The sequence below is a fragment of the Spea bombifrons genome, chromosome 5, assembly GCF_027358695.1.
Source record: "Spea bombifrons isolate aSpeBom1 chromosome 5, aSpeBom1.2.pri, whole genome shotgun sequence".
NCBI lineage: Eukaryota > Metazoa > Chordata > Amphibia > Anura > Pelobatidae > Spea > Spea bombifrons.
The window spans coordinates 79,527,420-79,545,145 of NC_071091.1; the positions used below are offsets into that span (position 1 = coordinate 79,527,420).

General features: G+C 43.8%; 1 protein-coding gene across 2 annotated transcripts in view; it reads left to right on the top strand.

Annotated features, from left to right (window-relative positions):
- Positions 1-16,160, top strand: part of MIB1 (MIB E3 ubiquitin protein ligase 1) — a 28,130-nt gene extending 11,970 nt beyond the window's left edge. Inside the window, exons 13-22 of one of the 2 annotated variants that reach the window (XM_053466415.1) lie at positions 9,397-9,529; positions 10,396-10,482; positions 10,668-10,829; positions 11,295-11,476; positions 11,582-11,771; positions 12,657-12,735; positions 13,303-13,416; positions 13,668-13,768; positions 14,814-14,947; positions 15,496-16,160. In XM_053466415.1, coding sequence (XP_053322390.1) covers positions 9,397-9,529; positions 10,396-10,482; positions 10,668-10,829; positions 11,295-11,476; positions 11,582-11,771; positions 12,657-12,735; positions 13,303-13,416; positions 13,668-13,768; positions 14,814-14,947; positions 15,496-15,514 — 1,201 coding nt within the window. In that variant the 3' untranslated portion in view covers positions 15,515-16,160. Of the gene's footprint in view, positions 1-9,396; positions 9,530-10,395; positions 10,483-10,667; positions 10,830-11,294; positions 11,477-11,581; positions 11,772-12,656; positions 12,736-13,302; positions 13,417-13,667; positions 13,769-14,813; positions 14,955-15,495 lie in introns of those variants that run through there. The other variant, XM_053466416.1, reaches the window with a different exon arrangement.
- The last annotated feature ends 1,566 nt before the right edge of the window (positions 16,161-17,726 follow it).

The following is a 17,726-nucleotide window of genomic DNA, read 5'->3' on the forward strand; positions in this document are numbered from 1 at the left end:
TTTGAAGCAAGGTTTTATTTAATTTAAAGGGACTTTATTTTGTTTAGGTTTATTGAGAACTGTGAGGAGTTGCGGTGGGTGGTTTAAAATATATACATTTAATTATATATATATATATATATATATATATATGTGTGTGTGTGTGTGTATACTTTATGATGATTCTGAATATGAAATCCAATTCCGGTGGGGTCGCAGGAACACCACATATGGGTGATATTGCTGGGCTTTTGTACGGGGCCCCTGTTATGGTTATGCTATCTATAGGCCTTTTGAAAGCCCCTATGTTGTTATATGTAGCAGGTAGGAAGGATCTGATTCATACGTCTCCCGGTAGGAAACGGGACATCTCTGCTGCTAATAGTCATTTATCGGAGGTGGTATGCTTGGGATTAGAGGATACTCTGCTAATTACTGTTGGTGAATATTTACCACGCGGCGGTCTACGTGCTTCCGGAAACTTCTGTAACACAGCACATCTGGTTTTATATTCTCTCATTATTATTATTATTAGGAGCTTTGCTTTAGAACTATATACACTGTTTTGCAAAAACATCTATTGGAGAAAGGCTGGCTTTATTATTCTTTCTTTCTTCTTTCTTTCTCCTTAATTGTTGTGTGTTTGAGTAGCGATTTTGTCCCTGTCCCTCTGATTTTATGATGGGGTCTGGCCAGGTTGCCAGATAACATTTTATGGGTGGATCTGGCCTAAGAAAAATGTTAAATGTCTGGTATTCATGCAGGATGGCTTGTTAACCCTTTAAACATAGGCATGTAACATGGCACAAGTCCTTTACTCGTGAAGGTGTAGTAATGTAATTTTTACTTGCAGGGTAATCTCATCTGACTATATATATAGCGGCGGTTGGCAGCCCAGTGTTACTTTTCAGCACCTCTTTGATACGTTACGTATATTTTCTCCTATAGAACCTGTGTTTCGGGGTTTCTTTCAGCATTACTCGTTACAATGGATCTGTATTTTCTGTATAATTGTGTGGCTCCTGATGAAGGGACACGCTTCACGATGCACCCTTGGAACAGCTGCTTAGGAGCTCATTCAGACGGGTTTTTGTAACGTATTACCCTTCTCCGGTTTCTGTGACACGGTAACGCTTGCCCCCGTGGGGTTGAAGGCGTTCTACGGGGACGTCTGGACGGGGAAGTGTAACCGGTCCGCTCTTGTTGTTGCGCACCTGTGTTCAGAGTCATGTTTTATGAATAATACAATTATTTATCTTTGTTGTATTTGAATGATACAGAAGAATCAAACACCTTTCTATAACATTTTGAGGGATAAATCTTGTTTCCCCGTTTTTATATGTTGATGGAAGCCAGAAACAGAATACAGAGATGTACGGTGCAGGTGGCGCATGTTGTATATAAATAAACGATAGTACATCGTGATAATGCGGACAGCTGTTTATTGGATTGTTTGGTTACACCAGAGAGGAAAGGAACGGCCGTTAGATGCTTATACTTTGTGCTGCAGCTTTCTGGCGTCTGGGTGTTTTTGGGGTATCCAGGGTGTCGTCGTCATCGTTGTCCTCAATGCAATCCTACAGCTGGTTGAAGGGGACCAAATCCATTGAAGAGGTGATTTGGTTCCATTTTACCAGCTTTAGCGAAGCATTGCAGCGCAGAGAGCGTTCACATGAACCGAGAGCCCCGTCTTTGCGCGAGGCGGTGGATACTTACTACCTGCGGTATACGTTCAGCAACTGCCTACACCCATCATACACAGATCTATAGATATACGTACCCGGAATACATAAACGCTAGTGTATTCTGGGTAGAGCTGAAACAACGAATCGATAAAATCGATAATAATCGATAACGGAAATCATCGATAACGATTTCCGTTATCGATTAATCGAGTGATCAATTCGTTGTTGGAGCACTCGGCTCCTTTTACTTACCTCCGCGAGCGTTCCCCGCTTCTGCTACACGCTCTGCAGTCTCCGCCTTCTTTCAGCTACGTGACGGATGTGACGCGTTCCGGAGGTAAGTATTCTTCATGTCTATGTGCACGGATCGCACAGAGCCACTCGCACAGAGCGAATCGCTCTGTGCGAGTGGCTCCACTCGCACAGAGCGGTTCGCTCTGTGCGAGTGGCTCCACTCGCACAGAGCGGTTCGCTCTGTGCGAGTGGCTCCACTCGCACAGAGCGGTTCGCTCTGTGCGAGTGGCTCCATTCGCACAGAGCGGTTCGCTCTGTGCGAGTGGCTCCATTCGCACAGAGCGGTTCGCTCTGTGCGAGTGGCTCCATTCGCACAGAGCGGTTCGCTCTGTGCGAGTGGCTCCATTCGCACAGAGCGGTTCGCTCTGTGCGAGTGGCTCCATTCGCACAGAGCGGTTCGCTCTGTGCGAGTGGCTCCATTCGCACAGAGCGGTTCGCTCTGTGCGAGTGGCTCCATTCGCACAGAGCGGTTCGCTCTGTGCGAGTGGCTCCATTCGCACAGAGCGGTTCGCTCTGTGCGAGTGGCTCCATTCGCACAGAGCGGTTCGCTCTGTGCGAGTGGCTCCATTCGCACAGAGCGGTTCGCTCTGTGCGAGTGGCTCCATTCGCATAGAGCGGTTCGCTCTGTGCGAGTGGCTCCATTCGCACAGAGCGATTCGCTCTGTGCGAGTGGCTCCATTCGCACAGAGCGGTTCGTGAGTGTGGGTGCAGGGCAGAGTGGGGGTGGGGGTGCAGGGCAGAGTGGGGGTGGGGGTGCAGGGCAGAGTGGGGGTGGGGGGTGCAGGGCAGGAGACTGGGTGCAAGGCAGAGTGGGGGTGGGGATGCAGGGTGTGAGTGTGGGTGCAGAGCAGAGTGGGAGACTGGGTGCAGGGCAGAGTGGGGGTGGGGATGCAGGGCAGGGTGTGAGTGTGGGTGCAGGGCAGAGTGGGTGCAGGGCAGAGTGTGAGTGTGGGGGCAGGGCAGAATGTGGGGGCAGGGCTGGGTGCAGGGCAGAGTTAGAGACTGGGTGCAGGGGCACAGTGCAAAGTGCTGGGTGCAAAGTGCCAGGGCTGGGTGCAAAGTGCTGGGTGCAAAGTGCCAGGGCTGGGTGCAAAGTGCTGAATGCTGGGTGCAAAGTGCTGGATGCAAAGTGCCAGGGCTGGGGCAAAGTGCTGGGTGCAAAGTGCTGGGTGCAAAGTGCCAGGGCTGGGTGCAAAGTGCTGGGTGCAAAGTGCTGGGTGCAAAGTGCAAAGTGCTGGGGCAAAGTTTCTTGAACAGTAATAGTCCACCTCTTTTCAGAATGTTTGGGGTTATTTTGTTTCATAAATATTGTGTTTGGGTTCTTGTACTTTGAAAATATTGTTTTTTATTACATCATAACAAAATAAGAATGTTAATGTAAATTTTAAGTTGTTTTTTAACATCCAGTTCATTAAATTCTTTTAAATAAACGAAAAATTTGCATATTGTTTTTTTTTATCCGATTAATCGATTAATCGAAAAAATAATCGGCCGATTAATCGATTATTAAAATAATCGTTAGTTGCAGCCCTAATTCTGGGAAAAGAAACGCAGTGATCTGTGCAATAACCCCTGGAAACGCTAGAGCATGGAAGGGTGACAGACAGCAATGGGTTAAACCAGTTTGAAGTTCTGCTAAACATATTTCTGTAATATAAATAAAGTCTAACGCCGGCACGGCGTGTATATTATAATAGCGCTTACATCATGTATTTGTTCCATCACATGCAGACTACACACGCCTATCGCCCAGTTTATCCATGATCACGTTAATGCCCCCTGTATGCAGAAATAGAAACCGAGCAGCAGGTGCTGTCTCCCCGATCCGAGCGGCTATTTATACACGTTTATATGTCGCGCGGATACGGCGGCTCAACTGCGCTCTTGGATGGCAATCGGCTTTCGTGCATTTGCCATATCGGGGCAGAAAAGGGCACAGAGAAAGCGCCGCGGCGTTCGATAATGTCAGCGTCTGGTCGTGTCAGTCAGGCGCTGTTTGAGTTACGGCCACGTCAGCCTAAGCCGAGCGATGGACACGCGATCCCAGGGTGACTGCGGCTAGTGTGTCTGGCTGGGTTTATGTATTCGTGGCCATGGGGCTTATATTTTTAAACGATTAACGAGGGGGTGGGGTGTTAGATTAATGCAAAGCAGAACAAAATCAAATGAAATAATAACATTTAAAAAAAAAAAAGGCTCTTGAGACATTTTGCCGTTTTGTATTCATTGGAGCGGATGGCACTGGAGACTATGCCCTTGGTTGGCAGAATGGTACACCAGTAACACGTTAACTAATTGATTGCCAGAAGGGTGGGCAACACAGTGCTTTGTAATGCCCCTGTGGCAGAGTATTAAGTGTGACGCTGCACGTGCCTAGATCCGCATCCGGGGAATTAACATTGTCTGCCGGCATCCCTGGAATAAACCTGCCGGGGTTTTTCCTCCCCACGTAGAGGTTTCTTGTGCAAATGGGTGCCAGGAATCTGAAAATGTTGGATTCGCACCCTTTTAAGGTAAACCCGACTTTAATTTGTTTCACTGTAAGCTCTGCTAAATAATTCATTGTCAAATGGGACCCATCTGCATTTCATCAAAGGTACATAATGTCCATTTATAGTTTTATCTTACTGATGTTTGCTAGACTTAACCACGTGGGTGCCGGAGCAGAGTGCCGCTGCGAATGCCTGACCTTGAAAGTGTTTGTGAATGGGGACGTTCATTGAGATATGGTGCAAAATGCATCGCTTTACTGTCATGTTACCGCTTCCTGGGGTGAGAGAAGCCAGGCTAATACTATAAAATTAACCCCGCATGTGCTGGGCTTACTGAACCCCACCTGCTAAAAACTGCATAGGATACACCAGACGCTAGGACATTATTTGGGTCTGGGTACCAGCAAGCTGGCCACCGTCGACTTAACAGTGAAAGAAACACGATCACGCCGTCCCAACTAAAGCACCAACGAGCTGCTCCATCACACAAATAATAGAAGCCGGTATTTTCCCTCGTAAATCAGAGGCAGGTTAGCTATGCTTGGAAAAAGATTAAAGCATAATAATAATAATAATAATAATAACGTGACAGACAGCAGAGAGAGAAAAGTCTTCCAACAGTTATCGCCGAAGCCCCCCCCGCCCCCCACCCCCTGTCTTCCATCAGCTGTTGTGTGCGCGGCGTTTGGCACCTGGTGAGAATACATACTTCTTTACATTCCATAGCATTGTATGTTCATATGGGTACATAAAGAAGTATGTACTCCAATCAGGCATGGTGTGCGCGGCGAGTCACGTGATGCTGCAAAGAAAACGGTGTTTTTTTATACTTATATGCTTTATATTTTAAGTTTTACCGGATTAGACTGCGATGTCGCGTAAAGTAATGTTAAGGAACGGACTTCAACATGCGCAGCTCTCTGTAAAATGCACTTCTCTCTGCGAGTTCTGGCTCCCTGAAAATGAGAGCTATCACTTCAGATTAAAAGAAATATCATGCAGGAAAAAAACGTTCAACTCTAAAGTCACGTGAAATAATAACCCATCCCCCAGCCTGATGCTCATAGGAATAAAGAAATAGTAAAAATAATTTTTTTTTCACCCCAATCGGATTCTGTATGTGTACATTCATGCAAAGGTATTTATAATGCAGGCCAGATCATTGCATGCAGACATCCAGCCTTGACTCACCTCCACCTGCCTCCTTGTACCAGTCCGCATTCTTTACAACCCCCCCTGCCGCCCCAACTCGACGAGTGCGAGCGAGTCTCCCGACAGCACGCAGCCGCCGGAATCAATGGGATGATGTCATGCTGCTGGTGAGCTCTTACTTCATCTGTATGTCACGGGCTTTGAGAACGCAGGTATTTCCCGTGCCGTCGGCCAGGCGTCCCAACAAAAGGATACACGAGCCAAAGTAAAAAATCCTGCAGCGCCTGACACAGCTAGTGCATGCAGCTGATAGAGAGCAAATCAGAGCCGATAGTACGAGGAAAGACAGCATTGCAGCATTACTATCACAGCACACGCTGCCGCTGCACTGTACACTGCTAACCGTGCCACGTTATGCCCCAGCCTCGCTGCTCAGCGTGACACTGCAGATGGCATAGGCGATCACATCGGGAAAGGCGGCTGTTATTTACCGCATGCCATAGCGTGCACGGATCCGTATAGCGGTTGCCATCTCTTCTTACTGACGTGCTTTTTGGGGGGATATGGTGGGATTTCATGCACTTTTTTTTTTACATTAGGAATGACTTTGGAGGCAGCTGTGTCTGCGCTAGATCTTTAAAGGGAAATGGTTAATGATTGAACATGCAGTGGGACATTAACCTTTCCAATGCCACCGAGGCCTGCAGTATGATTGTTGCCCGCCTCCCCTGCATGGGGCATTTAATAATGAAGCTAAGGAAAGCCTCTAGTGTGTTTATGTTCTTATTGTTATGTTTGTTAAGTTAATATTAGTATTGACACACGGAGCCCGCAGCTGTTCATCGTATGTACTGTTTTAGTACGCCATTAGATTGGAGGAATAGGCACGGTAACTCACCTTCCACCCGGCGTGCGTAGGAGCTGACAGTCGCTGCACCTGTTTAGTCGATGAGCCCACGGGGGCTGTATCTTGACCCCGGAGCCAGTGACCCTATTCCATGCTTGAGTTCAGTAAAAAAAAAGAAAAAACACACAAATAGTGCAAGCAGCACGCTAGCAGAGCAAAAAGTTTGGACTGACGCCCTCCTTTATATAAACAATGCGGCTCTTGTGTCAGGATGTCCCCAGAAACGCAGAGACATCTTTGTTCAGCGACTTCTCCTCAGAGGTCACCGGAGCCTGTTAAGCGAGGTCAGGACCCCCGCGAGCACCCCATCCGGACGAGGCATTTCCCCCGCTCAAAGGGCACGAGCTAAAGTGTAACCGCTTTATAGGCAGCTAAGCATTTGAAACATGCGATCCCAGGCAGACGGTCCCTCCAGTGCCTCTCTCTTCCCTGACCATATTTAGTAAACCATAGCAAAAAATAGTCTCTCAGCTGTCGATTGTCGATCCCGGAGCTCCCGGAGCTCTTATCGCGCTCTCTGCTCATTGATTGTTCATCCTGCCGAGCCCTAACGCCGCTTGGCCATTTGTTCTGCTATTTTTAGCACTGCCAAATAAAGCGCTCTCTCGTGTTTCCACTCCCGTTACCCCTGTTCTCACTGAGCCTGCGCGGCGGCCGGTAAATCCCTATACTTAGAAACGCTGCGGAGAAAGTCCCTGCGTTGCCGGCACGCCGCCCGAGCCTAAGACGAGCGGAGAGTGCTTTGAATAATAATAACGCCTTCCCTCCGCAGTGTTGTCGGGCTGCGGGAGATCCGTGCTCTCTGTCCCCTGGCGTTCTGCGAGGCCGGTCCCCGCTTGGGGCTTTTGTCCTCCACGTTAGCCGGCGTGTAGAAAATTCTTCTTCTTCATCAATCATTAACTTTACCTTTTTGAAGCGAGTGTGAGAAGGAAACGCTGCTTCAACCACTTAAACAAAGACAAAGCGTGTAGATCAGTAATTGGTGATACTGTGTATAGAACCAATATAGTTTTGTGTTTTTTAGCTTTTTTTTAAAAAAAAAAAATTTTTTATCACTGATAATGGCCTCGGTGCCTCTTTGTGATGCAATATTTATAGGAAGTTTTATTCAACAGCAATAATTCATAAAAATTTTAACTTTTTTTCAAAGAAATGCGATGATGCGGAGACTTTCCTATTCAGAAGGGTCACATCTTTCACCGTATCTGTTTTTAGCAATCGCTGTAATTGTTTGGGGATATTTAGTTTAAGAAATAAGGGACTACTTTACCTTGGGGGGGGCACAAAACTGGTAAGTTTCCGGTCTTAGTGTACTCCTCTCCCTAGCCCACCATTACAAAGGTAGCCACAATAAACCAGTCGCTGTTACAAATATTAGCTTTATAGATGGGGAGGAATAATAGTCCCAGTGCACTGAACAGGGAGTTAAGATGGCTGCTCCCATGGCTTTCACTTAAGTTGGGTTATTCATATATTTCTGTACAAAACACTTATGAGTTTTATTGTAAGTGTAGTATATATATATTATACATATTGAGTGCTTTTAATGAAGTTTTTCGGTTTCTGGTTAAATACTTGGTTACAGTTGTAACCTTTTTTTTTATGAACACAACGTAGAAAAAGACATAAAGACGTAGAATAAAGTATACTGCTGCCCAGAAGCGGACTTTTCAGTTATAGTGCCATGACAGATTGGCCTGACCTTTTGTCCTTGCTGCGGTATCGAGATATCCCGTGTGCCGTTCGAGCCGTTTTTAGTACCGAGCGTCCCCGTTTTGGGAGTGAAGGGGTTAAGAGCGGCACGGCTTGGTTGGAGTGGCTGGGGGTGACCCTCGTCTATAATTAGAAGGCTCCTGCCACAAACATGTGGCGTGTCAGAGGCAGCTATCCGTGTCCGGCTCCCATGTGAATAAATGGCTCTCTGCTGTCGGTGTACGTCACACGGCAGGCTGTACACCGATGTAATGTCGCCCTAGAGCCTCCGTAACTGTCTGTAGTGCAAACGCAGTCCTTGTACCCCCTAAAGATGCTTAGCATTGTTCGCCCGTCCGCTTCTGGGCAGCAGTATACTTTATTCTACGTCTTATGTACAACGCGAGTAATCATTGTAATTACTGTACGGTAAAAGTAGGTTACGGCCGTATTCTACGCTGTGTATACTATTTGGAATTATCATTTTAAGCGAGTGCCCTCCCTGCTAGCTTCAATGTGTTTATTTTATTATATTTTTGTTATATTTATAACCAATCTCTTGTATTTTCTCATTCGTACATTTCAAGCGCGTTAATTAATTGCTATATTATAGAAAGTAGAGAAATCTTGATGCTGCCACCACTCCAGGGACGCCCTTATCTCACGTCCGTATTATTGACCGTATCTGGTGTACGGCGGCCATGAATATGGGTGACGTCAGTAACAGAAAATATAATTCATAATATTTAAATCCCTTCTTACCAAATCGTCGGTAACAGGCGTGTAGTTCATTTAAAACGCTGTCTAAAGCTCTGTGCCTCCTACAGAGAAACGTGAACACACATGACATGGGGGCGACTACAGTTGTGCACCAGAATTCTAGTGGTCCATGACAGCTTTACTCCCTGGTAACTTAAATGTAGCAAGTGCTCAAAGGCAGCGCTGTTACTGAAGTACCCAAACAGAATTACTGCGTACAAAGGAGATGTATGCAGAGAGATTTCCATGACTTCGTACCAAATATACATTTCTCCCTCCTAGAAGAAGGAAAGTACTCTGTAATGCCATCAGAAGAACATGGCTGCATGCTATACATTTACTGGGTGTAGCGTATGCCCCTTGGGGCATTTGCTGGTGGACAGTTTTGTTTTGCCTCCCTCTTTACCTCTGATGATGTGCTGTGTTTATTTTTTAGTGCTATGCGTGTCTTGCTTTCCAAATTGCCCCGGCCTTGGATTGTTGATGAGAAGAAAGATGATGGATATACTGCGTTGCACTTGGCTGCACTGAATAATCACGTGGAAGTCGCAGAACTGCTGGTCCATCAGGTAAGATGCTGGTTATTAGGAGAAAACGTTTTTATGGTATTTTAGGAAGCTCCAACAGTTAGAGTAGAAACCAGAAAACAAAACTTATCATAAAATAAACTGGTAGAGTTAGCGGTCCTACGTTTAATTAGGGAGTTGGGAGTCTTAGAGAGAGAAGGGAAGGAGAAAGTTGTGGACAAGATTGATATGACGGTGAAGGTCAAATGGACATTAAGGTGGAGACATTGGAGCCAGGGCAGACCATCTACTTCCAGAACGATGAGAGATATATGAGAGAGAGAAGGTTTTGTGGATATTAATGTCCTTTTAAGAGCCTTTCCAGCTGTTTTTATAATCCGAGACACTCATCATCCTCTCTCCAGCAATAGCTCCTCTACACCCAAATAACCGCAGGCAGCCTGGTAAACCCCATTTAGCTTCGTAAATTGCTTAAACTTTTGAAAATAAATAGCGGCTGAAATGTCCCGTGTTGTTTTGTTGTCTTTCTAGTTAAAGGTCAGTTCCCTAAGATGGTTCTTTTTCCTTGCATTATTAAAAACGCTCTAGAGCTTCCCATGGAGAGGGTGCCTAGCAAAACCCTCCTGCTTTGTTTATATGTTCATCCTACCCAGCGTAACACATTCCATAAAAATAGTTCTTAAAATCATGCTTCTTCAACGAGATCCCTATGAATTCTTCATAACTCCTATTGAAACCCTTGAATGTCAGATATGACGTGAAATCTGCTAACGGTACAAGTTTGTGGGATGGCATGAAGAGGAAGAACAAAATACGGAAAAAAGCGGTGTCTGCTAATTTTGATTTTAGGGATTCGAGCCCTAGCGTGTCTAACTATACGATACAATATTGTCTTCTTAATTTTTCAGGGTAACGCAAACTTAGACATCCAGAACGTAAACCAGCAGACGGCTCTTCACCTGGCTGTGGAACGCCAACACACTCAAATCGTTAGGGTAAGAAGGCAAAGCGAGATAGGAAAGAGGGCAGCTGGTTTCAGTCCATCGGCACTTTTTCTGTACCTGGCTTGGAGCTTAATTTGAATGTTGTTTACAAAGCAACAGAAAGTTGTGAAATAGTTTACTACAGCAAGAGAATTTCAGATGACTGATGGCCTTCCAATTCTGTGTTCTTCTCCCAGCTGTTAGCTCGTGCAGAGGCCAAACTGGATATTCAAGATAAGGATGGCGATACCCCTCTCCACGAAGCGCTCCGACACCATACGCTGTCTCAGCTGCGCCAGCTCCAAGACATGCAAGATGTCAGCAAGGTAGACACAAACTGGGAGCCATCAAAGAACACGGTAAGGATTTTATTGTAGGCCGTCCGTGTTTAATGCACAGGTATATCGCTAGATCTTCATGCCGTTATTTCTAATTTGGTAAAGGAATTGGGTATATATTTGCTGTTTTTATGGACTGGTGTGTCTTATAAATTTATGGTGCCAGTTTTTGGTGCACAGTTGGAAACGAGTTGCTCGTTATTCTGGAAACATATGAGCCTTTATACCAAAGCATCTTTTTAGGGAACCAAAATAACCCCTTAGTCTTCACACATGCTAGCTTGTCCTTTTGTGTAAGTCTGTCACGCCACTGACAGATACCGTGTATAAATCCAGACACTACAGAGTACAGTGTCGCTGCCGCTATTTATATTTACTCAGCACTGTAAGGTTTTTTATGTGATGTTTCCATACTTTTTGGCAGTTCTTTTGTCTCATTGGCATTCATTAAGTAGCGATGGCACATGCCTGTTTCTTTTTTTCCAGCTAATTATGGGTCTGGGAACTCAGGGAGCTGAGAAGAAGAGTGCAGCCTCCATCGCCTGTTTCCTTGCAGCAAACGGAGCAGACCTTACTATTCGCAACAAAAAAGGGCAGTCTCCGCTTGACCTGTGTCCTGACCCCAGCCTTTGCAAAGCCTTGGCTAAGTGTCACAAGGAAAAATCCAGGTATGTTTCAACATGGCCCTTGTAATTCTGCACCGTATGTGGAACTGTCATACTATGTGTGTAGGACTCCTAACATGGAACTGTTTGAACTCGCTTGTGTTCCAGTGGTCAAGTAGGGTCTCACAGCCCATCGCTTAACAACGACTCGGAGACGTTGGAGGAGTGCATGGTGTGTTCGGATTTGAAACGAGATACTCTTTTTGGTCCATGCGGTCACGTCGCCACCTGTTCTTTATGTTCTCCACGTGTGAAAAAATGCCTCATATGCAAAGAGCAAGTGCAGTCGAGGACTAAGGTAAATAATCGTGCACAATGCCCTATAACTGTATATGATGTATCGGGCATATTATTCCATTTACTCCTTTAAACACTTGTGATTTAAATTGCGAGGGGCATTGTCTTGAAAATAGAGCTAAATCATTGTGTTATGTGATTTTTCTCTACTTAATGATGGGATTTAAAGCAGTAAGGACCCCATCTGGCCTGATAGCATATTGTGTAAGTTTAACCACTCTGCTTACATACCAGGAATGCAACTGCTTCCTCTATCCCAGCCCTGGTTTTGTGTAATGTAAGTCGTTTCAGGTTGAACGATTACTACAGCCAGTTTCAGGTTATCAGTTAACTCGTTCTGGGGTCCCTTTACTGTGGTTGAAAGCCACGTTAATAATACATGGTAGATTTTGCTTAATATCATTTCCGTCCAAGCCTTTACGCTTATAATAGATTTCAAATAGTACAGTAAAGATGCACATAGGGAGCATTTAGTTGAAAGTGATAACTTCTCTTGGGCCAACACAGAAAAAGATGTAGAGTCACATAAGCTTCAGGAAATCTGGGTCACTAGCAAAAAACCTACATCGGATTTAATTTAAGTATATAAAGTGGTTCTGGTGCAAGCATTGCAAAGTCATGATTTCACCGTGTCGGCCCTTAGAATCTTCCTATTACATTGGTGACTACGGAGAGAAGAGTACATCTCAAACTTTCCACCGGTGTCCCCTTTTCATGGATAACCCCTCGACTGGGTGATGTGGATATAAATGCATTTGCTTTGTGCTGCTGATAGTTTGCTGTAACGGTTGTATCCGGGTTCTGTCCCAGCCGTTGGTTTGGCTTATATACTGTAATGGCTCTGTGTAAATGCGTTCTTCTCAAGGAGTTTCTCTTCGCCTTGCAGATTGAAGAATGCGTTGTGTGCTCGGATAAGAAAGCAGCAGTGCTCTTTCAGCCATGCGGACACATGTGTGCCTGTGAAAGTAAGTTTATATGCTCTCTGTGGCCTCGTTACCGCGTGTTTCATTATATCATTCTAAAAGCAGCAGTTCCTAATAAAATTCTGACATTAGTTGGCTGTGGAGGTACTCAATTGTAGGCCAATGAGTGCAGAACAGTTGTGATTTGTTATTGTTTCTTCAGTTTATGTCAAAGATTGTTAGAAACCCCGATATTTGACAAACTGATGTAAAGAAACAAAAAATCCAGATTGGAATATGTCAGAATATCGCATCAGAAGCCCTCTTAATACGTGGCAGTATGTGTACGTTTTGTCCCTGCTTAATTGTTCCTGTTAAAGCTCCCCTTCTGCCTTCACATGCACTTTAATGCGTGTAATAACTGCAATTATTTATTACTTGTAGCGTGTGGCCTCCTAAAACTACTCCATGCTGCCGTATCCTGTGGACGTTAATCTATATCGATCACTCCTTACATTTCTATTATGTAGTCTTTTGTTTCCTAAACATGAAAGGTTGTTGTTGGTGTTACAGTGAGGCATGTAATTGCCAATCGGGGAATCGAATCTTAATCCTGTATTCCGTCTCCAGATTGTGCGAGTCTTATGAAGAAGTGCGTTCAGTGCCGTGCCGTCGTCGAGCGCAGAGTGCCTTTCGTTATGTGCTGTACTGGAAAGGGTACAGAAGAAGTCACAGATGATATAGGTTTGTCTCTTCAGTTGTTTCCGTTACATTTGCGGTATGAAATTTTGACATGACTGCAAAAGCTTTCACATTTTGGTCTACCTTTAAATTATAATTATATAACTTCTTTTAATTAACTTCTTGCCACTAAAGCAGAGGTTAGTTGATACTTTGCTATTACTTGTACTATACTACATAGTGTTTTACCCATGTCATAATGCTCTTGTGATACTTCCAAAGACCACCTCTTACTCTTGCGTATTGTACAATAGCAGGGGGGGCCATTCCGGCCCTACAGAAGGATAAGGACAATACGAACGTCAATGCAGATGTGCAGAAGCTGCAGCAGCAGCTGCAGGACATAAAAGAACAGGTAACGGAAACACCATGCATTTGTATGGGATCTGTAAAGAACTTGGCATTAGACTGGAAGCTGTGAAGATTGGAATAGCATGGAATAGTATGGATAGTATGGAATAGCGTGTTTGAGGAGAGGATACCCGAGGCAAGGTTCCAGTTTCATTGAGGAGTGTTCCCAGTACACGGGCTATCGGCGAGTCCTCCTAGTGCATAACATCCAGACCAAAACAATGTAATTAACACACTAATTAAGCCCAGCAAGAACACAAAGATATGTGGAGACACGCACAAAGATGTGTATTCTAAGCAACACAAAATATGAGAAAAACACTTAATGCCAAGTCCACACAGCCAAATCAGTAAAAAAAAAAAAAAGTGCAGATAGGAAAAAAAGACAACTTACCGTATTTCCCCATGTATAAGACGCACCTTAATTTTGGGGCCTGAAATTTGAAAAAAAAAGTATCACAAAATTCATCCTCATCACTCCCATCCGTTAACTGCCCAGTGAGCCGTAAAGGGGCGGGGGCCAATCGGCAGTGAGCCATAAAGGGGCGGGGCCAATCGACGAGACGTAAAGGTGCAGGGCCAATCGGCAGTGCGCCGTAGATGGGGCGGGGCCAAATGGCAGTGTGACTGCAGGGAGGGACTGGGAAGTAGTAACTACAATCCACAACCACTGTATAAGACTCACCCAGTTTTTAGACCACACATTTTTCTAAAAAAACATGGGGAATACGGTAATTATAAACTGTGTAAGAAAATATTCAATTAAAGGGCAGGTTTTTTCCCCATTTTTCTTAAGCCTCCCCAAGAAAACAATTGGAATAGCTGTGCAAAGCTATACAGATGCATCATTTGTGGTCGTACTCCTCTCTTAATATAAATCAAATATATGTTTATATCATGCTATATGTATCATGTATGGAAAACATTCATGCCACGCCAGGGTTTAATCATATTGAATACTCTGTTGCTAGATGTAGCTCGGTTTTATCGCTACTGTTTTATAATTGTCCAGGATATTTTAACTGGTTTAACATTTTGCTTTAATGCAGACTATGTGTCCTGTTTGTTTGGATCGACTGAAGAACATGATCTTCATGTGTGGACACGGAACCTGCCAGCTGTGCGGCGATCGAATGAGCGAATGTCCCATATGTCGGAAGGCCATAGAACGAAGAATCTTATTGTACTAGAATTACCCCTGCTTTATTCTTATATATATATATTTCTTTTACTGTACATAGCTTTCCAAACTGCTCCAGCTTAGTGTTAGCAGCGGTTATCTTCCCCAGTACTCAGGGTACTCGAGCTATTTGGGGTTAAAAATCACAAAAATCTTAAATCATCTTTTAATATATAATTAAATATTTTTTTCTTTAGAAGCAATAAGGCTTCTGCGTTCATTGAGACTTTACACAAATCATTTTTAGCACCTGTATTTCAGCTTGATTAAAGAAAACTGACGTTTCTTCATAGAATTTAGCGTGCCAATCTTAATTTACAAAATAGTTTCAAGAAGTATCCTCTTGTTGACTTCTTTTAAGTACGTTTCTGCTTGAGCTCAGGTCTATTAGTAAGTTGTTCTGTCATTTAGAGAGGCTCACCTCTGCTCAAGCCAGCACGCTTTTATTTCAGCCCTTTTTGTGCCCTGAGGACTGGAGCCGATTATCACTGTGTTAGCTTCTGTAGTACCTATAAAACATGAGTAATGGGATCTCTTTTATTCATTTGCAGATACAGTATGTCTTGTTAGGAGTGCGAAAATCTCCATGTAAAAGAAACAGATGTTGAGCTCCCAAAGAGTGAAAAAAAGAAGCTAACTTGATATCTTTTTGAGATAACTCCATTGTGTACTATAAATAATGAATGTAACCATGTCAGATCCGGGGTGTTTGAGGACATACATGCAAGGTTTAAGAGCCATGTAAGAAACCCATCATTTGGTTGGTATTTGTTATGTAGAATATAGCTGTTTCCATGCTATCCGGCCGTGACGTGCATTTCTTCTGTTTTCCGACATACACACCTTTTCTATAACGAACCAAACTTTTTAAGTTTCACAACACTAGATATATATATATTTTCTTTTAGTTCCGTGCTGCACCGTTGTTTTTAATTGCTTTGAGCAGGTGTTTTATCGTTTAGGCTCGTGTGCTAGTAGATTCTGTCTTGAAAATGCAAATAAATACAAATGATCTAATAAAGTAACTGTTTTTTGAGGTCTTCGGCAGGCTGGGGACCACAGAACATTAGCCACACGCTTAACATTAGTATGCAGAATTGCGCTTGACTGTTAAAGGTGCTGTTCTACCTACGTGGCTGAAATCAATACTTTTATAACCAGCATTAGAACCAAGATTCCTAGTACTGTTGAATGAATAAAACCTTCCTGGAAATAACTCTTGAATCAACAAATTTTACTTATTTGATCAATTTTGCTGAGAATGTTTATTGTTGAGGCAACCCAAAGGCAGGCTTTAAAATGTGTCTTAAGCATTTGCGTCATTTAATGTGACTAAATCTTCGGGGCACGCTCCATCCATCATATGCTCTGTAATGTATATGACGGCTGAACGCCACGTTTTATATTTTCCCTATTTTAATATGCAAATACACAGAGAGACTGATCAGAATCCTCTCTATACGCCAGCTATTGCTTTGCTGCCGATGTGCTCCATGGCACACATCTCCTGTTTAGCGGTGGACATGCGATGCCAGCCAGCTCCATCGCTGACCTTAACCAACCCCATGCACATGTATAGAAAAGTGCCGCCATTAACCCCTTAAGGACAATGGGCGGTCCCACAGGTTTTGTCATTAAGGGGTTAAATTGAGTGATTCCTGCCAGCCGTCTGCTGACTGAGGGATGGTACACCGCAGGTACATTTATCAAGTGGCATCTGAAGTAGAGAAGTGGCCTGGGGCATTTGTATTCACTTTACGCAAAGGCGGTGGCCTAAAATGTGGTAAAGCCAGATTGTCTTGTGGTTATGTCGGTATGTCGAGGCCAACCTCGGATAAGTAACCAAGAATATTACGTCAAGCGAGTATCTTCTCATTGAAAAGGGAAATTGAAGTGAGGAGTGGTCCTTACGGGGGACCCAGACACATAGAGCCATACCCAGACCCAAAACTCCTGATGCTCTTCTGACTCCCGGCTATCATTATACTTTCAGTACACTTTATGTACCCTGATTATTCATGACCACTATAAGCCCTGCACCCTTCGGCGTAACCAAGGCTTATGATAGTCATGAATAATAAAGGGGCCCAGGTGTGAGCAGCGAACCATCTGTGCTTTTACATATTCCCCTCTCACTTTTACTTTTTCTTTTACATATGCCCATTATTAAAAAAAACAAAACAAATTGATGTTGCACACTTTGTAAAAGATAACCGCACCGTGCACTCAGAAGCTGTATGCGTTTTCCTCATTTCACAGTTAAAGAGCTCCGCCATGAACGGGTAAACAACCGAGTAAGCCGAAGATCTGTGTTTCTTCCATAAGCAAATGCTATATCTAAATATTTAATTGTTAGTGTGAAAAGCGTAATTAACTAAACTTTATGAAACTCTTAGAGACCACGTTTAAGAATGAGTTCCAGAATAGTACACGATGCTATATAAAAAAAATATATATGTATTCAGTCACAGCTTTTATTATTATAAACTGTCTGAAATATTGTTTAGTTTAATGAAATACTTTTAACGGATATGCTAATAATGACTGATTTTAGAAATAGAGGGAAAATATTAAAGACTTTACTACAAATGCACTTCAGCAAAAAAGAATGACCAATCGCTAGATAGCAGAATTGTTTTAGGTTTCAGTATAAATGGTGTTTAAAATAAATAATCACTTAGCTTATTAGACAATCCATTAACTAATTAACCTTTACTGAAATTAAAATGTAATTTAACATAACGAAGAGGCGGTGTGAGCCGGTGCTAGCAAATGGCCGCTT